At 39.5% G+C, this 21,421-nt stretch overlaps 1 protein-coding gene across 2 annotated transcripts in view; it reads left to right on the top strand.

The window, feature by feature from the left end:
* Positions 1-21,421, top strand: part of STAC (SH3 and cysteine rich domain) — a 145,835-nt gene that overhangs the window by 50,075 nt on the left and 74,339 nt on the right. For both annotated transcript variants that reach the window (XM_003781788.3, XM_012805314.2), the window contains exon 2: positions 5,941-6,217. In XM_003781788.3, the coding sequence (XP_003781836.1) occupies positions 5,941-6,217 (277 nt within the window). The remainder of the gene's footprint in view (positions 1-5,940; positions 6,218-21,421) is intronic.

Here is a 21,421-nt window from a genome sequence, read left to right on the forward strand (position 1 = left end):
TTATTTCAGTAAATAGCTACCTAATACTGGAATTTCAGGATCAAATGGTAGGTCTACTTTTAGTTCTTTGAGGTATCTTCATACTACTTTCCATAGAGGTTATATAGTTTGCAGTCCAGCTAACAGTGTATGAGTGTTCCTTCCTCTCCACATCCATGCCAGCATCTGTTGCTTTGGGACTTTCTGATATGAGCCATTTTCACTGTACTTAGTTGTTATCTTAAAGTGGTTTTAATGATTAGAGATGTTATGCATTTTTTCATGTATTTGGTGACCATTACTCCATCTTCGTTGGAAAAGTTTCTGCTCATGACTTTTGCCCACTTTCTCATGGGGTTATTTGACTTTTCTAGATTGCTTGAGTTCTTTGTAGATTCTGATTATTAGCCCTTTACCGGGTGCATAGCATGCAAAAATTGTCTCCTATTCTGTAGGTTGTTTACTCATTCTATTGATTATATAAATTTTATTTAAATTATATAAAATTATATAAATTTTATCAGGTCCCATTTATTTTTGTTGTTGCTATGATTACTTTTGGGGTCTTCTTCATAAATTCATTGCCTAGTCCAATATCTGTAAGAAATTTTCCAACAGTTTCTTCTAGAGTGACACATTTAAATAAAGGTCAGACCTTGTCTCTTCATTGATCAAAAGCATCACCTTTAAGGTAAACTCCAGAGCCCTTGCCATGACCTATAAGGCCTAACAGGATGCTGTCTGTGGCATCTCTGCCCTTTTTCTCTCCTGTCATCCTTATCCAGACTTTGGCCTCCTGGTCCTTCTCAAGTGCGTTGCCCTTGCTGTCTTGCTGGGGCCTCGGCTCTGATTTTCCTGTTGCCCAGAATGCTCTTCTTCAGGGCAATGCACACTCCCTACTTCCGTCATATCTCTGCTCTGTTGACACCTGTTAGAGAAGCCTTCCCTGTCATTTTCTAAGGTTTGGCTCTGCTTTTATTTTCCTTTGTAGATCCTATCTCCATCCAAATTTGTATGAATGACATTCCTCTTTGATTATTTATTTTCAATCTCCATCCACTAGACCTTAAAATCATAGACTATGCCTGACTCATAGTGCTCCTCCAATAAATATTTATTAAATGAATTTTTTAATGAATGAATGATCCCCTTTTAAGATTGCTAGGATGATTACATGAAGTAAAGTATATAGCACGTGGTAAGGTACCCGTGAATATCTCTTCCTTTTACCATTATTATTATAAATAAAATGGAGCTGGCCATGGCAGTGGTGCATGGGAGCTCAGCATTCTGTGACATTTGTGATTACAAGTGTTTGCTTCTATCTCTGCATTGCACATGTTTGTATCTGGCCTCTGCTTTTTTAGGGATAACTGGAGAAAACATCCTTTGAGCTCTTGTCTAGGAGTTTATTTAACTTGTAGATATTTCTTTTAAGCGGTCCACTTGAATGAGAAATGTCACATTGGCTTCTAAGGTAAATTCTCCAGCCCTAGAGGCAGTCAGGCTCCAACCACCTGACACAACTTCCAGCCACATCTTATAGGACAAGAAAAGAAACTGATGAAGATTTCCTGGCATCACAATGAAACATAAACATAAATTTCCAGGGCATACAGAATACCAGGTATGATGAATGGTTTGAAAGAAGTACAGCATGTGAGAACAGGTAGGAGACAAGCCTGTATATGTATAGGCACCATCCAAACACTCCCTCTGGCTTCCCATTCTGCATCCCTTCCTACCCTCACTGACCATCAGAAGTTGTTTCATGCCCTGGCAGGAAGGGGAAATTCTCCCCATCTCCCTAGTTAACCCGTAAAGATTCACTCACAGTGGAAAGAGCATGAGGATAGGAGGAAAGCAGATGCACTTGTGAACTCTGGTCTTGATTCATATGAGTTGTGTACCCATAGGCAAGTTGCTCACCCTCCCTCACACTCCAGGAATAAAAGAACATCTTCATGAATGGTTAGGAGGATTGTGAGGAGTCAACTGGTAAAGCTTAGTCCAGCTCCATATTCCAAACTCCGTTTCCCCTTTCCTGCCCATTCCATCCTCCACCCATTTGTACCCTAAAAAGTTCTCAGAGAGTTCTCCCATGTCCTCTGTGACAATCACAATAGTGCCCTGGTATTGTGGGGGTGGGTGGGTGTTATTATTCTATTTTTGAGATGTGGGTAGCCAATCTTAAACCAGAAAATGGCTTTATTTTTCCTATGTAATGGCATTTTCTTTAATAAACCTTTCTCTCCCTGGGTTGCACATACCATGACAAAATCTTGGCAGATTCATTAACTTACTGCTTACTTTAATGTATGAGAAGTCTGTCTAAAATAGAACTCCAGTTTTGTCTCCTATTTAAGCCTCCATTCCTCCAGCCCCTGTCTAGTTTATAGCCTGAAGGAGTTGAAGTTAATAGGGTCTATTCCGTTCTCCTGCTGATTCCAGATTCTTGCCTGAGTCTGGCTAAATCAACAAATGTTTTGTAGTCTTCCCTACTTTTCAGAGATGAAGGGCCTTTTCACAATCAATGCTATGCTTCATAAACCTCAGACCCTGCTCCCCTGTATCAGTCAGGATATGCTAGGTCATGCCACAGTAACAAGAAACTCCACAATAATTCAGGAATACCTAATTCCTCCCCCTTCTTTAGCAGCTCTACCTCCTCTGGAATGTTTGAGCTATAGAATAGGGAGAAAGAGAAAAGAGTCATAGCTGGCCTACTGTTTCTGACCTTTCTATTAGATTATTGCTGTTTCTCTGGATAGCCCTTTCTGGCTGAGGGTGCCCTACTGGTGGCCATAGTGGGGTTTTTCTAGAGGTCCCTGTAGGTCCTCCCCACTGAAGTACAATCCCACCACATGCAGGAGGGTGGGGAGAGCAGTATTGTATCAGTTATCTATTGCTATGTACACACAACAGATACATGATTTAATGACTTAAAACACCAGTTCTCTCTTTAGTTGATGAGTGTACAGGATGACAGTTTGAAGAGGACCCAACTGGACAGTTATTCTGGTCTTATCTAGACTCCCTCATGCCTAAAAGACAGCAGAATCTGCTTCTGGGGTCTCCCTGCAGTGATCAGGAATTTATCAGACCACATGTCTCTCCTAATCCTTCAGACTACCTTAGGTTTGTACATAAGGTGGTTTGGCAGGTTCCCTAAGGAAGGGCAGAAGCATGCAAAATGTCTTGAGAGTTTGGCACTGCCTTAAAATTGCTTCTGCATCTTTCTGTTGGTCAAATTCTCAAACCAACTAGATTCAAAGAGTGGGAGAACAGGCATCACTTTTGATGAGAGGAGCTACAATGTCACATTGCAGAATGACGGGGATGAGGAGAAAGGAAGAAAACTGTGGGGGTTTTGTAGTTGGCACAAAGTACTGATGACTACCATATGTTCCTGGACTTCTGAGGTAAAGGTTGGAGGGCTGAGGCAGAGGTGGCTGAGCTTGGCAAGGTCACATCAACTAGTCTTATATATTGTGTCAGGGAGTCTGACCAAACTTGATAGAGGCCTTCATTAGAATAGAGTACTGGGTACCTTTTCTTTTCTTTGTTTTCCATTTTTCTTTTTTTCTTTTTTTTTTTTTGTTGTTTATCATTTTTAATTGACATATAATAACTGTATGCCTTTATGAGGTACATAGTAATGTTTTAATATATACGTAGTGGTCAGATCAAAGTATTTAACATATTTAGCTTCTCTAGCATGTACAATTTCTTTGTGTTTAGAGCAGTCAATATGCTCCTCTTGCTGTTTGAAACTGTGTATTATTATTAACTATAGTCATCCTACAGTGGTATAGAACACTAGAACTTATCCTTCCTGCTGAGCTGTAATTGTATATCTTTTAACTTTCCCCTTAGCAGTCTATTGTCCTCTATTCTACACTTTGCTTCCATGAGATCAACTTTTTTTAAGTTCCACATGTGAGATCATGGAGTTTGTCTTTTTGTACCTAGATTATTTCACTGAACACAGTGTCGTCCAGCTCCATACATGTTGCCCCACATGACAGGATTTCATTCCTTTTTATGGTTGAATAGTAATCCATTGTGTATATATACCACATTTGCTTTATCCATCCGTTGTTGGTTGATTCCCTATCTTGGCTATTGTAAATGCTGCTGCAGTAACCATGGGAGTACAGATGTCTCTTTGACATACTTACTTTGTTTCCTTTGGAGAAATGCCCAGTAGTGGGATTGCTGAACCCTACATAGTAGTTCTATTGTAGATTTTTGAAGGACTTCCCTATTGTTCTCCATGGTGGCTATACTTAACTTATATTTCCACCAACAGTATATAAGAGTTCCCATTTCTCTCCATCCTTGCCACCTTTTGCAAATTTTTTTGTCTTTTTGATGATAGACATCCTAACTGGGGTGAAATGATACTTCATTATGGTTTTGATTTAAATTTCCCTGATGATTGGTGAAGTTAGGAATTTTTTCATATATATGTTAACCATTTGTATATCTTCTTTTGAGAAATTTCTGTTCCGTCAGACATTTCTCAATGTTCTTTTGTATTTTGGATATTAATTCCCTATTTACTGAATATTTTACAAATATTTTCTCCCATTTTGTAGGTTTTCTTTTCACTCCGCTGATTATTTACTTTGCTATGAAGAAGATTTTTAGTTTGATATCTGAGCACCTTTTTGTCTGCCGGAGATGTTAATTCTAGGCAATAGAAAGAACTCCCATGGATATTCAATTACAAAAGGAAGCCACCTTCAAGGTGAAATAACTTGTTGCAGGTCATGTAGCTAGTTAGCAGGTAGTCTTTTTCTTTTATCGGAGCAAAGGAAAAACTATGTAGTAATGAATGGTAATGAAAAAGAATTGTAAATGGGAGAGATTTTTAAAATATCATTGTGGATGGTGGTGCCAGCTGTCTCTGAGTCTAGAATCTGGCAATCTCTGGAGCCCATGACAAGGCACTCTTCTTTAAATCTAAGAACAAAGGATACTTCTTGAGGGATTTTAAACAAGAAGGTTCATATGCTCACATCTGTGTTCCAAAAGATTCCTATAGCTTCAGAGTGAAGACTGCATTAGAGGGACGGACCAGACTCAGACCCAAACCTTCCAGCAGCTAGTTCTTTTCCACATCCATTTTGGTGCTTCTTCGTAAGTCCCAATGGCAAAGGAGAAATGGTCTAGTTTGTTATGGTCAAAAACAAGGGCAGGTCAGCAGGAAGAGCCTAGAAAGTCAAAGGAATAAATCAACACTGTGTCCTACACACATACACACGCCGGTTACTTATCCATATGCTTCATGCATAAGCAGATTTGGGAGTTTCTGGTTCATGTTAGGTGGGTAGTTGAGCTGGATAGATTTCAAATCAGACAATGGACTCTTCTACTTTGCTGTGAGCAGAGACAAGAGGCTGCTAAGTGACCACAAGTGGGAAAGGCCAGCAATACACACCAGCCTTTGAGCCCGTAAGTTCATTCACTTAGTATTTCTAATGGTTCAAATTCAAAAGACAAGTGATATTGGTTCCTCAGTTCTTTCCAACTTCCAGAAGCTCTGGTGCTTTTTACTTCTTCTGTATTCCTTTCTAACTTCTAATAAAAGTCCTATCTTACCACTGAAACAAACGAACAAAGACAAGTGATGTCAAAACCCAGTGCAGTAGGACATGTTGACAGCATGCTCATGGTACCTGAAGGAGGCAGGGGAAGAGGAGCAGGGGCAGAAGCAGAGGCACAGTGGGACCTCTTTCTGCTGTCTGGCTTAGCAGCAGGGGTGGGGTGTGCTGCTGAGTTCTCCCTTCACTAGGCACTGCCATTACCCCACCCACACAGACACATACAGAAGCGTCCTCCAGGCAAAGGGTGTCAGTGGGAACTGCACAGTGCATGGAGCAGACCCCACCCCCACAGCCTGGCTCTGCGTGATTTGTCAATTATAAGAGAAACTGTTCTGTCATTGTTTTGCAGCTCCAGAAACTAAAACGATCGCTTTCTTTCAAGACCAAGAGTTTACGGAGCAAAAGTGCTGACAACTTCTTCCAGAGAGCCAACAGTGATGACGTGAAGCTGCAAGCAGACATGCTGGCCGAGGTCAGCCCCAGCTCCAGCCCACTCCCTGCACCAGGAAGCCTGATGTCCATGCCAGCCAGGGCAGGCCTGCATCCAGGCAGCAAGGCCCATTCCTTTCAGGAACACATCTTCAAGAAGCCCACTTTCTGTGATGTCTGCAACCACATGATAGTGGGTAAGGTCTCCCCTGCCCCCTCCTCCAGATCCCAGCGCCCCTGGAAAGCTGAGTGAGAGTGGTGGACCACGGGTCCAGGTTCCCACCGCAGACTTTGGGCCTCAGAGATTTACATGCAGGAGGATCGTTCAGGAGTGCTTTGGGGAGCAATATTTGTGAAAAGGTAAGGGAAGCAGGACTGGGCAGAGGGAGAAGTGGGGATGTGATATAGTTGTAACTCAGACTTCATCTGACCCCCCCCCCCAAGGAGCCCTCAAGTTCCTTAGAGCTTTCATGCATTGAGGCAGCAAGTCTAGACCTTAGTACACCTGCATCAGGGCAACAAGTGAGACTTAGAAAGTCTGTTGCTTCCCAAAGAGGTCAATGTCTGTCATCTCTGAACTTGGACATACCTTTGATTGGCATGTGAAAGGCAGGGTCCTACGATTTCCTTTACCCTTTGCCAGTAGAGTTTGGGATGTTCAAAATGAGGTGCAATGTCACCCCTCTTACAATGATATACATAAAGCCTGTCCTCATTTTCAGAAAACCATTATTTACTCAGAGTTTCATATTCTGCTTACTATGATTCATGTTCTTCCTTCAACCAGGCCATATTTAGGAATAGTACTTGTATCAGTCAAGGATTTCTACCATAATACTGCCCAACAACTACTCTACAACTTCATAGTTTGGGGGGGCTTGGGGGAGGACAAGTAAAAGCATACAAGGCTTCTTTAGGCCTTGAATTAGAGGGGACGCACTATGACTTCTGCTGGAATTCTGTTATCTCAAGTAAGTTTTGTGGCCAAGCCCACAGTAAAAGTCTGGGGAAGCCCACTCTGCCTCTAGTAACAGGGACTGCCAGCCACCTGACAAAGGGCTTAGTAATCCAAACTACCTCTTATGGTGGTCTCCACATTACAGATTTTTTTTTTCCTTTTTCTTTGGTAGATTATGCTAAATTACTAAATCTTGGTGCTCCCACCTTCCACTTCACATCCCATCTAGACGTGATGCCTGGTATCTGACTGTCAGAGTGAGGGCTGAGGTGAAGGTCTCCTCCTGCTCCCTGCTCAGAATATTTAGGCAATTCAGCCTCTTAGTTTCTGTGCCTGCCTAGCTTCTGAATCTGATGTGTCACTTTCAATTTCCACACAAACTTCCACCAGGCCTTTTCAAGGCAATGCTATTCATAACCCCTAAATAGGTGATGATGAGTCTCTATTTTAAATTTCACTGTGATGAGTGTGTGAAAAGACAAACAGAACATGTGTTTTTAAAAATGAGAAATAGAATTGAGTTCACCTCTGAGGAATGTCATAGTCATTACCCTAAAGAGGATTCCAGGTACACCTCAAGTGTGGCAATGATTTTATAAGACTATTTTGAATATCACACTCAAAAAAAAAAAATGCCCACTGCTAATGGCATTTAGTGATAATTACACTGTGCTTTTCTCTCATCAAAATTAAATTTATATTGTAGCTGCCATTTTTTTATAAAAGGGAAATATGCAAGGCACACCTTTCAAGAATAAAAACAAAATAAAACAAAGGCTTCTTTGAGGAAAGAAGAAAGGGGTGATGTGAGGCAGAAGGGAAAGGAGGAGAGATAAAGGGTAGGAGGGAGGAGGTGAGGAGAGAAGTGGAGCTGAAGGAGGGCTGACAAGTGTTCTAACTTCTTGAAACAGCTCTTAGGGCTGTTAAATTCTCTGCTGTTAGAGCAGCTGATCTGCCCTTTTCCTCTTTCTTCATCATTCAAACTTAGCCTTCTGTCTCCACATACATTACCTATAGATTTCTTTCCTTCAAGCCACACATCATCATCATATTCTAGACTTTATGGAAAGACTGCCTGCTATTATCCACTCAGAATAATATTTTATAAAAGATATTAAAGCGGTTTTTTCCCTCCTTTCAACTGAGAACCAAAGTCTGTATAATGATAGCCAAGAAAAATCAAACTTCATTTGTATACTTTCCAGCTGACGGACATGTCTTTAAAAATACAATGAATCTGACATCCTCAGTGGACACTCACAGTACGTTTTATAAAGCCTCACATTTCTGCCTTAAAGATGGACAGGCCACATATTTACCATACGACTGCTGATCAATAAAAGTAGACCAGATCCCAGTCTCATTTTCTGCCCATCTTTTTCTAATTTCTTTAGTTTTCTGGTGCCACGTCTTCCCTTGCCCTTGGACTTGACACCTGAAGGTTGATACTTACCTAGATCCCATACCCCTTGGGTTAAGTAGGCACCATGACATGCCCTCTGGTTAATCCAATCTTGCCTCAAGGACCTTGCTACCCTTTACAATCACCTCTTGGGCTATCCCTCCCAAGAAAATTTTATCACCTAATAAAGCCAAAGATGATCAACACAACTTTTTATGGAGATGTAACAAAAATAGGCAGTGAGGTGTGCTTGTCAGGTGTGCATGCACCTGCCTTGGGCTCAATAGGACTCAATATCTGAGTCTTAGGCTAGGCCAGGATGTCTTTGAAATATCTCTTGTGCTTGGTTAGATAAACATATTCCCTCCACTAAGCAGATCCATGCTTGCCATCTTTAAGCCTTAACAATAAGAGTTGGGGTGGGAAGATTAATCTTCACTGTGTATGTGGCTTTCTATCTTTATAGTAAATTAACTATCTGCCATGACTCATTTCAAGAGGGCAGTGAACTTACATGGCAATCTGCACCTCACTGAAATTTCAAAGATGTCAATAAGACAACATGTACTATTCAATGCATGAGTTTACTCCAACTAAGGAGATTTTTCCAAAGGACCCCATTTTTCTGTTCATTGTCAGATACCTTGTTTCCCAAATGATTTTTAAATTAACTAAAATTATTTAGGTGAAGTCCACTTAATAAGAGGCACAGCATATTAAATGGACTCATATTTTCTAAACAAATGTTTATCAAAATGGATTTCATAGCCTATGACATCAGTTTTCTTATATAGTTGCTACACAAAGAATCATTCACTTTCATAACTATATGAGTGGCAACCTCTGGGGACAATAATAGTAGTGAAGTCTTAGGTTAGCATCCCTACAAGCAGGGCCTGAGACAGGGTTCTTATGAAAGTGGTTTGCTGTGGAGGTGCCCTCAGGAGAAGAGTCAAAGCAGGGGGAAAGAGCCCAGCAAGGAAGTGCTCTCAGCAGAGGAACACGCTAGACTGATGATACTGAGCATCCAACTTTGGGACAAGGAACTGGCCTTTGCACACTCCTGTCCTTCAGTCATTGGACGTGGATTCCCCTAGGAAGTGCTGGGGGTGTGGCATCTTAGGCAATATACATCCCATTTAGCTGAGATTAATTATTGGGGAAAAAAGAGTATCCATGAGTCATTAGCAGCCAACGCTTCACATAGTTAACATGGTAAATGAGATCCAGGCAAGGTACCAACAGGTGAACACACTTTAATGCTCCAAGATACAGTACAAAATACATTGCCCTAGGAATGAATTTAAAATTCACACGGACCCTAGCATTGTTGTACCTATACCATTGCATGACCATTAGAATGAATAATATAACATGAGGAAGTCCTGCATTACACTGAGTCCAGGATCTTTCTGCTTTGACTATTAGTTTAATTGTTTCCTGAACTATTCTGACCTCATCTCATTGCTCAGAAAAGCCATAAGCCATTAATCAAACCTTTGAATGGAAAAAATACACATATACACACAGACATAGAACTAAAAAGACAAAGCAGTGTTTGTTCACCAATGAAGTTGCCTCTTGGCAAGAAAGACCAAACAAAGATTAAGGGGAATATTAAAAAGTAAATGTCAAGTCTGTGTATTCTCAGAATAGAATCGAACATTTGAAGTGCTGCCAATCATTTAACTGGACAATTGTTCTAGGGGCTGTAGAGCTTGTAAACAATAAAATACAAATGATCTCTAAAACTTTTTTTTTTTAAATTAAGTCAGTGGCTCAAAAGGGTAGGGCGCCAGTCCCATATGCCAGAGGTGGCAGGTTCAAACCCAGCCCCGGACAAAAACTACAAAAAAAAAAAAAAAAGAAAGAAACCTTTTTATTTTTTTTTAATGTTTCAAGTAGATAGTCTCTTCCGAGCCATAATATGTTTCCTATTAAAATGCAGTACCCAGAAGTCAGTGGTTTATTCAGTGTTTGTTAATCTCTGTGTCTAGAACTTAACTGCTACTTTTCTACTAGAGGACAAAAATGCAGTGTAATGCCCAGTCCAAAGGAGGCAAGTAGTTCCTTTCTGTTCTTTGTGCATTCATCCCATGAAAGAGAATCCTGGTGATTCTGGGCATAGAATTGATAAAACTGAAACACCATCATGGTAAGGAGATGGTGACCCTGCCCAACTAACAATGTTTGCAAGAGGGGGCCAATGTTTGGCCTGGAAAAGACTTAGGAGAACATGGTCATTGACTTCAAAAAACTGAAGAGATCTCATCTCGAAAAGGGTTTGAACTTAACTGAGGTCCCATGTACACAATGACAGATGTTCAAGACACTAAAAAGAGCTCCTTAAAGTAATTCCCGAAATAGGCTCCTTGAATTTGGGGAGGGCATAAAACATGTGTATGTTGTACCCCTGTATTCCTAGGATACTCATAGCACACATTAGCATTTTCAAGTCCTGCCATCCTGAAAACAACCCAGGTGTTATTATATGGAGAACAGAGGCAGTGAGGTGAATGGATTATATGTCAGTGGTTCTCTCAATATCTACTTTTCTCTAATTCCACTTGGCTGCTACTGAATGCTGATTGGCATGTATCTATTTAGTGTACACAATTCAGAGAGACTTTCTCTGAATTTTCAAAGTCAAATTCATTAAAGAGTTATTACAACTTCAATATAAGGTCCAGTGTCCTCATAGAAATTCTCAAATAGAAATGAGCTATGGTTGCACCCAGTACCTTTCAACTAGAGTACATAATACTTTTAGTTGGCATCTGCTTTATTTTCCTGAAATTTTATGCCTGCTGCCAAGTTCTGTGTATTTTAAGAAATCTCTCATTGAAAATAACTTAAATGAAAAAGTAAACCATATTCCTTCCAGCAAAGATTGAGCAAAAGTTGATAATGGTAGGCTTTAAGGAAAAAGGTATCCTAGAGTCTCACAGAGAAATAAAAGCAACACCTGTTAGTGGCTTATGTTGTGCTCTGAGGCATCACATGGGACCTGCATGTCATTGTTTATAAAATGTAAAAGTCCCTGAGCTTGCCAGAAGACAAGTCAGGGCAAGAAGCAGTGGGGAGCCCTGCCCATGTTATTGTATTTCCCACTACTCTTGCACAAATATTCTCCTCCCTGTGGAAGGTCCTGACACTGTTTTCTGAGCCCATTTTCAGGGCTTCAGCTCTTTTTTCTTTGCTCTTTTTTTTTTTTTTGGAACATCTGAATGCCCTCCTTCTTGATACGTCTCTCCATTAATCAAATCCTAAAACTATCAAAACCCAACTAAAATTCATTTTCCAGTTCTATGGTGATCTCTTCTCTGAATCTGTCCATGTCTTTGGCAGCCTAAACTTTGGGAAGATCCTTAAAGACATGACCAGCTCTGATGTCTGTGCCTGTTCCCACAGCAGTGGCACAACACACACCTGGCACATAGAATTATAAAAATAGTAATTAGTGAATGAAAAATAAATAATCTGCCTTCGAATGCCAAAAACAGAAATAGAAATGTATTCTAAAAAATAAGAGAACATGGAAAAATTTCTTATCTTTCTTAAAGTCACTCCCAGGTATATTAATGGCGTATACTGCCCCCAAAGAAGCTTGCCACAGAGGCCTTCCCATCATTTCCCCTTTGTGTTGCATATTGCAATGTAAAGTTACTCAGTGCACAAAGGTCAGTACAGGGACATTTTCATTGTGAATTATACCTATCAAATAAAATGGCATCCTATCCAGCTTCAAACTTCCATCAGGAGTTGCACTGCTGTAATAATACTTCTTCCTGCCTTAGGTTTTTATATTTGCTTGATATGCCTTAATCTAACCTTTCAGCCTCTTTTGTCATATTCTCTAAGTGCCTCTTTTAAAAATAAACATACTTAAAAAATAAAAATAAAAAAAAATAAACATACTTGGATTTTAGATTTGTTTTTCAGCCAACCTGAATTTTTGTTCTTAAGCAGAAGAGGATTATGGATTTATTGTTAGGCTTGAGATGCTTGGCTTTTCTTCTGTCTTATTACTATACGCTTTCTATTTTTGTGTTTCTTGTTTCCTTCCATGTATTGGCCACATGTGGTTTATGTGTTCCATCTTTTTAATAACCTTCCACATTTTAGAAAATACATATTATATTCTTTTACTAATGATTACCGCTGAGGTTTTCAACAAACATTCTTTATTCTACATTTCTCAGGTTACTAAGAAGTAAAAATAAAGATGGCACTTTGATTCCTCTATTACTTTAAATACATTTACCAAACCTTGAATCCCAAGCCCCATCTCTCCAGAAATGGTATTTTCATGTACTGTTTTTGCACATTAAATATGGCACTCTTTTCAATCCATATTTTTATTGTTACTCTAATATTTTATAACTCATATCTCTGATTGAGAGTAACTCTTAAAATATCCAGACATTTTGTAACAAGATTTATATCTCTAGGATTTCTGTTTCTAACTGATTTCAATAGTTACACTAGTTCTATTCCTACACAACTTCTTTGTTCTTTTTTCTTTTCATTGATATGTAATAGTTGTACGTATTTATGCATACACGTGATATGTTGATACAATGTGTAGAGATAAAATCAGGGTATTTAATATAGCCATCACCTCAAACATTTACCATTTCTTTGTGTTAGGATCATTTCAAATCTTCTTTTCTAGCTCTGTATGACTTATTTTTAAGCTCTTGTTTTTGTTTTGTTTCCTCAGTTGTTCAAAGTAGGTTTTCAGCAATGTTTTTGAGAAGAAAACATAGGTACCAAATACATAAGGAAGTAAATCACCATGGAGGCCACTTGATTGGCTAATAAATCTCTTGCAGATAGGGTTGGCTTGGTAACCAGAGTCCACCGTGGGACTTGCAGGTTTTGCTTAGTGCCCCTCAACTCCATTCTTTAGCACTGTTTCCCTGCCCACTTTGCTTTCACTGATGCTAGTAACAGTCTATCCTTTTACTTTCGTCTATAAAATGCAAGCATTTGGGAACTACTGCTCTTATGTTAGTAATTAAATCATCTTTAATGTCAGTTCTGGGCTTCACTGCCCTCTAATAAGGCTTTTGATTAGAAATTTATTTATTTATTTTTTGCTTACCTATATTCCTCATGCATTCTTTCAGGGTTTTTAAAAATATTTTTTCTTTTTACTCCTTTATTATAACATCTGGTTCCCTTGCATTTTATTTTCAACCAAAAGCAGATGCTGTCTGTAATTATCTTTTGTTTAATAAAGTATAACTCTTAAAAGTATTTCTTTCATCATGGCATTGTCTAAAGGAGTAAAGGAGACAGGTTATGTAATGCAATCACATAGGTTGGCATGTGGTAGATGTGATGACGTAAACCCCAGAGGGGAGAGGCTGTGCTGTCAGGTTCTCTGTAATGTACTTAGCACTGAGCCTGGCACCTATCCAATTGTTGACCAATATGAATTTGTTAATTGAGCAAATGAGTGTTCAACCAGTGAAAAATATTATCAGAATATTACCAGAATTATGGTCATGATTATTTTTATTACACACAAAGCAAAATATTGAGAAGTAAAAAGGTAGAACTTCAGATGACCCCAGTAACCCTTTATCTTTTGAGTATCCACAGGGCCCCTCACCCTGTGCTGATATCGGGGACCCCAAGTCTAATATCTTCATAAACTTAAGAGAGGAGACTCAGAGGTAGCAAAGGAGAAGGGACATTCTCTGAAAACTGAAAGAGAGAGAAGGAGCCCCTTCAGCCCCTTCAGCTCTGTAAGCTGAAGACTGCAGGGCTTCCCTCCATGGCAGAGACAAGGCAGGCTCTGCAGATCTGCTGATAATCTAATGGGCCTTCCAGAGTTACCCAACCCCTCAGTCCTGTCCAGGTGACCAGACTGGTGTGTGCTAAAGCCACGTTCTAATGGAAAAATATCTGAATCCCATTTAGGATATTTGGGGGGCAGTCAGGAAGCCAAAGGAACTGTTAGAATCTACTTTTTCTTTTTTTTTTTTTTTAATTGAATGGTAACTATGTACATTAATGCACTTCTGGAGTACAGTGTGGGGTTTTCACAAGCAATCCGAAATACTTCCATCAAACTGGTCAACACAGCCTTCATGTCATTTTCTCAGTTATTGTTTTAAAACGTTCACATTCTACTCTTAGAAAGATTCACTTGTACCCCTGTAAGATAAACCTCAGAAGTGATCCCTCCAATCCCCCTCCCTCCACCCATTTAGAATCTAGTTTTTCAATGGTTTGGTCATACTGGCACATATTTTCTAAATCTGTATGTATTTATACAGATTATACAGATACTGCCTCCCCTCTCCACCCTATCCTGAAAGATAACATGACTATTATGAATAAGAAAGGGTCCAAGTGGTTAAGAAAGTCTTTACATGCATACAATTCCTCAGAAAATAAAATTCTTCATGTTACCAGTCACTGCCTCTATCTTACTAGTGTAAGAAAAAATGTGGAACTAACTTCCTGTCAGCTGTTTATTTTACTAGTAATTGACTGAAGTCTTAAATGGTCGAATTTGGGGGAAATCGTTTTTTTAAGTCAGCCAAAATTAAAAATAGTCCCTTTTGCATTGTAGGTTCATGCCTGGATTTCTGGCACTTAGGAAGGCCTAGGTGAGAGGATTGCTTGAGCCCAACAGTTCACCCAGCCTAAGCAATATAGCAAGACCTCATCTCCACAAAAAATAGAAATATTGGCCTAGTTTGGTGGCATAAACCTATAGTTCTGGCCACTTGGGAGGCTAAGGCAAGAAGATCACTTGAGCCCCAGGAGTTTGAGGTGAGGTTGCAGTGAACTGTGATGATGCTACTTCACTCTAGTGTGGACAACAGAATGAGTCCCCGTCTCAAAAACATTTTTAAATTACACATGATCATGTTTACAAGTGTTTGGGGTGATTTCCTGAATCAATGTGTAGAGAAATGATCTTTTAGGAATATAATGTTTTTCCTCCCCCCCCCAAAGAGATTTAAATTTAGGAGCCTTAGCTAGAAGGAAGCAGCACACAGCACACATCTTTGATGCCTAAGTAACAGACTAGGAGGGGAGAATGTCTGATTGCTTAACGTAGTCTTTTGCTATATTTTTAGTCATTCCATATAGGTCACCAACTAGGTGGTGTTTAGTAACATCACAACATGTATATTCTGAATACATACTTCCATGTACTGGGACCCATTGTGCTTAATGTATTTACTCCCCATTCCAACCATGAAGAAATTTAAGTTTCCCAGACAGAAGCAAAGGAGGAGAAAGATGGAGTTTGGGTAGGGTTTGGAAGGGGGAAAAAGTAGACACCAGTTGAATCTAAGCTTACAGCTGGAAAGCCTTTTCCTATCTGTGATGTTACTAATTCTGCCTTCCTGCCTAAGGTCCAAATCAAGCCATGACAGACAAGTATTGAGAAGTTGCTTGCCTTTTTAATCCTGATTAATCCTGTGTTTGGAGGTTGGGAATCCATGTGAATAGGCTGTCTCTAATTATAAACCTGGGGGAGACAGAGACCTATTGGAAAATGTGTATCCTGCACAACTATTCGGCTGTAACAAGGATGCTCCACTGACCTAGTTAGGAATTGTCCTTTTGGCTGTGCAGAAGCAAAGGAGGAGAAAGATGGAGTTTGGGTAGGGTTTGGAAGGAGGAAAAAGTAGACACCAGTTGAATCCCAGATATACTCTAAGGGTTTTCTAAGCTTACAGCTGGAAAGCCTTTTCCTATCTGTGATGTTACTAATTCTGCCTTCCTGCCTAAGGTCCAAATCAAGCCATGACAGACAAGTGTTGAGAAGTTGTTTGCCTTTTTAATCCTGATTAATCCCGTGTTTGGAGGTTAGGAATCCATGTGAATAGGCTGTCTCTAGTTATAAACCTGGGGGAGACAGAGACCTATTGGAAAATGTGTATCCTGCACAACCATTCTGCTGTAACAAGGATGCTCCACTGACCTAGTTTAGAATTGTCCTTTTGGCTGTGCAGCCACCGTGGATACCTAATCATAGAATGACAGAACTGGGCCAGTGTATAAATCGGGACAGTCCTTTGTGTATGTCTGGGACTCAATGCATCAGGCAGGTAGGGTGTGTTTGTGTGTGCACATGCACATATCTTTGGGAGCGTCTGTACGCTGTGACCCACCTATTAAGGACTGAGGGTGAGGGGAAGTGAAATATATGGCCAAATTCTGCTAAAGTATTTTTTCTCTGCAGTTTATCAAACACCGCCTGGTTGCCCACCTATAGAAACAAAGCAGATATCATTTCATCACTTGTTAAGCTTACCTAGGAAGAAAATGCAGATGCCTATAGGTGCCCTGCACTCCCTGACCCAACAACATCACAGTAAAGAAGCCCACACAATACTCATGTGGATGGATGACATGGACACCCAAACACCCACACTCTCACCTCTAGTCAGGGAAATGTCTTTCCACTAACACAGCAAGAATGTGGTATAGAGAGTTTAAAACCGCTACCGCCTGTACCCGATTGATCATTTGCAATCTAAGACCCACACACCATCTTCACCGCATTTGTAATGCCATAAAGAGAAATATCAAGAGTCTATATATAATTAAAGCTGACATAGGACCACAAACCAGCCTGACTTTGTTGATTCAGAAGGACGATATCACTTTGCCTGGTATTAGGCTGATACGCATATCCCTGTTTGTAAAATGGAATTCAAGGAATGCTTTCTGAGCATCCATTTTCTCATTAAAAAAAAAAAAAACAGAAATGAAAAACACCTATGTGATAGATTTGTGGTAAAGATGAAATGAGCCAGTACCAAAATGCAGTAATGCTCAATTATTAGTAATGTTCAAGACACTTTGCTGCTTCTACACCTTGCCACCCTGTGTCCTGCTAGAGGGGCTGTGTGCTGCTGCTGTGTTCTGCCCATTTTCCTGATGTCTAGTCTCTCAGGTCAATGGCCAGACATTTGCCATCTGATGCCTTGGCAATGCTAAAATGTTTAAATAGGTCCACAATGGAACAAAGCACCTTCTTCCTCCATAAAACCTGCCACTACACACATATTCTCTCTCTTCTCAGGGCAGATGGCACCTCATCCACTCAGCTGCCTGGAACCTTTATAAAAGTCCCTTCTATGACCACATTTTGACAGGACTACTTCTGTGGCTTCTTTGCCATCAGTGCCCACCTCACTTTCCACTGTTCCCTGGTCCAGGCTTTGCTACATCTCAATGAACTGTTTCGAGAATTCCCTAAATTACGTTATTTCTTTTCATTACTATCTCCTCACCCACTTTGCACATGGCTGCCAAATCTCTTCTGGAAACAAACTGCCAATGCATTATTGCTTTTCTCAAGAACGCTTGCACTACCTCAAGCCGAAAGAATTACAATCATGCTCTGTAGTTTGATTTGCAAAACATCTAGTGACTAACAAAAGCAAAGTAAGGGCTTTGTCCCATCAGATTTGTAGAAGCAAAACTTTGTTCACTATCCCTGACGGTCATCACCAATGTGACTGGTGAACATCGAAAAGTGGATCATCACAAAAACTCAAAATGCAGCCTGCAAAACAAAGTCCAGAGAGAGGCAGGATAGTGCAGAGGACCCTGAGAGTGGAAGAGAACGTGAGCTTAGGCAACTGTCAATCCTAGTGTCTTTAAAATGAGGTTGGAAGCCGTGATACCTACTTCATATAATTTGTGGACAAAGAAGTAATGCATGTGAAAGTACTTTTTGGACTATAAAGCTCAGAATTGTTCATTATTAATGAGCTATCTTTATGTGCAAAAGTGGGTTGATGTTAATCATATGCAAAATTTCTGGGAAAACACTTTGGAGATGGAGGGAAGGGGTTGATTATGGATTGGCCAGTCCGTTCTTGGAGTCCTGGGGATAAATATAAATCCTTCAGCCTGCAGCTAGAAGAACAATTCTGAAGAAAGTAAGATTGTAAACACTGTAGTCTTCAGAAAGGAGATGGGACAGGATGGCAGAGATTATTAATACCAGGGTCAGGGGGGTCAAGTCTAGATGTTTCCCAGATGGTCGTGAGAAAGTGATTGTTCTCCCTTCTCCCAAAACTTTAAGCAAAACACACAAAACAGAAGGAAAGCTTGCCAGTCCTGGTATTAGGATGTGAACTGATGACCCAGAGGGCAGAGGCTGTGGACTCTGAACACAAGGCCCTAAGCCAGTGAAACTCCAGTTGCTATTTTTAAAAGCCAAGTGCGGGTGAGGGGTGGGGGAAGTAAAGAGAGTTTTTCCACTAGTAGTCAGGAACCGAAATAAGAAAGATCAACAGAGGCATTTATAAACAATGAATGCCATTAATTTTTTTAAGCTAAGGCAGGGTTGGAAAAGATGCAGTATAGCAAGAAATGGGGAAAAATAAACAGAGAAACATGACCCAGTGGTCTTCACATTTTTTAATGGGCTCTTTTCTGCTTCCTTGATAGCATTTCAAAGTCACTAGTGATTTACAATACCATTGAATTTCCCATAAACATGGAAACCGTCTTGTTCAATTGAACTTAGTGTAGGGGAGAGATAGGATGGATTATATTCAATTGACATCCATACTAGAGCTCAACTATGATGGGAAATTTGTTCCCTTTCTTCCCCTTTAGCAAAAAGCTTTCTAACTACTGAGCAACATCTAAAGTCTAGGGACAGTTTAATTAAGCTGTAAAGCTCTAACTCCAAAGCTCAAACTATTTCTAATATACCATACTTTAAGGACAGTAATAAGTAAACTCAGGCTGCTTTGGGGATGGTGAGAAAGAAGGTTTTTTATAAGCTTTGATTTAATTTGTGTCTGCTTAACTTCTCAGCACGGTGTGACAGGAAGACCATTAGACCAGGAGGCTGGAGACTAGTATTTTAATACCAGCTCTGCTGTGAAGGAGCAGTGTGATATTTGTCAAATCGCTTTGCTTCTCTGAGCCTCAGTTTTTTATCTATAAAATGTGAGGGTTGGCTAGATGTGAGAGGGCAAATTGGCTTCCATAATAATTGATTAGAAGTGATTCTCCAGAGAAGCTTCTAAAGAGGCAAACTAACCCAGTGAGAAAATTATTATGATTGATTAGAGGAGTCTGCCATATACCCAAAACGAAAGACTTTGACACACGAGCTACATATTTGCTATTTCTAAGCTATTTATCTATAAGGCAGGACTTCTCAAAACTTTAATGTGTATACAGACCACCTGGAAGTATTATTAATACATTTATCTGATTAGTAGATCCGAGTTGGATCCTGAGATTCTGCATTCCCAACAGGGTCTCAGGTGCTGATAATGCTGGACATGAACTAAACTTTGAGTTTCAAGCTTTAACATACCTTCCAGACTAAATTCAATGTCACTAAAACTCAGCAAGTTACTGAGTTATGTGGAAGGTGTAAGTTATCTGGGAGAGAGAAAATGAAATACAGAAATAACTGAGAAAAGAGCTAAGCTTAATTTCTTTTCTTTCTTTCTTTTTTTTTTTTAAGACAGTCTCACTATGTCTAGAGTGCTGTAGAATCACAGCTCACAGCAACCTCAAACTTTTGGGCTTAAGCAATTCTTTTGTCTCAGCCTCCCAAGTAGCTGAGACTACAGGCACCTGCCACAGTGCCTATCTTTTTGTTGTGGTTGTCATTGTTGTTTAGCAGGCCCAGTCCAGGTTCAAACCTTCTAGCCCCAGTGTATGTGTCTGGGGCCTTAACCACTGAACTATAGGCACTGAGCCCTAAGTTTAATTTATTATTAGATTTCTAACCTTGTTTCTTGCATAGACATTAATCTCATCCTTCTGTCCCCTACTCCACAGATGCTTAATAAATACTGGGCATTCTGGTAGATAATTGGGGATGCACATGTAAATATCTGAACAAAGGCATATGCAAAATGCCAGGGAAAGCCAAGTATAGAAACAATAGTTCTGTCTGAGGAGGAGGAATTAATGAATGTTCCGTAAACAATGTGGCATTTAGGTTGAGCATTAAAGGATGAATAGGAGTTAACCCCTCCCTACCAAATTCATCTATAGTTCTCAGCAGAAGTTTCTTTTTGAGTACAAAGAACCAAAATAGGCCATATTTTCTTTAAAAGAAAAGTGTAACAAAATCTGTTTTTAATTTCCCAGAAGCTGGTATATAGTTTATAGATGTATCCAGTATAACTACTTCCTCTCTGTTCTTTTTTTCTTCTCTTCCTCACATGGGAAGTACCATGTCCAAAAGGCAAACCAAGTGGTTTCACTCCTTGAATTTGATCAAAAATCAAATTTTTTTTAGTATAAAAAAATAGTAAAATCAAACTTTTTTTTATTAAATCATAGTTGTGTACATTGATACTTTCATGGGGTACAGTGTGTTGTTTCCATATACAATTTGAAATACTTTCATCCAATTGGCCAACATAGCCTTCATGTGGATCTTTCTAAATGTGGAATACAAATGTCTTAACACAACAACTATGAGGATGACATGATAAATGGTATTTTAAAAGAGTTTTAGACCTTTATTACTGATTTCCAAATTATGAGGCATCAAGGATTCAGTATCTTGATGCATCCATGAACAAAAAGAACAAAGCTAGAGGGCTGACACTACTAAGTTTCAAACTATACAGTGAAACACTAGTAATTAAAATGGTATACATCTGGCATAAAAATAGACACAGTGACCAATGGGACAGAATAGAAAGCTCATCGAAGAACCCACATATCTACTCATGTAGCAATTTGTCTTTGACAAAGGTACCAAGATTATATAATGGGAAAAGGACAGTCTCTTTAACAAATCCTGTTAAGAAAACTGGATATCCATATGGAAAAGAATGAAATTCAACCCTTATTTCACAGTATATAAGATATTTGACTCAAAATGAATTATTAAAGACTTAAGCATAAGATCTAAACCTATAAAATTACTAAAATAAAACTTAGGGGAAATATTGCACAACATTTGTCTGGGCATTCATTTTTTTTTTAATTGACCCCAAAGCATAGGCAACATAAGCAAGATGGACAAATGACATTACATCAAAATAAAAAGCTTCAGTATAT

Source organism: Otolemur garnettii, unplaced genomic scaffold (genome assembly GCF_000181295.1).
Source record: "Otolemur garnettii isolate 467f Iridium unplaced genomic scaffold, OtoGar3 scaffold00002, whole genome shotgun sequence".
NCBI lineage: Eukaryota > Metazoa > Chordata > Mammalia > Primates > Galagidae > Otolemur > Otolemur garnettii.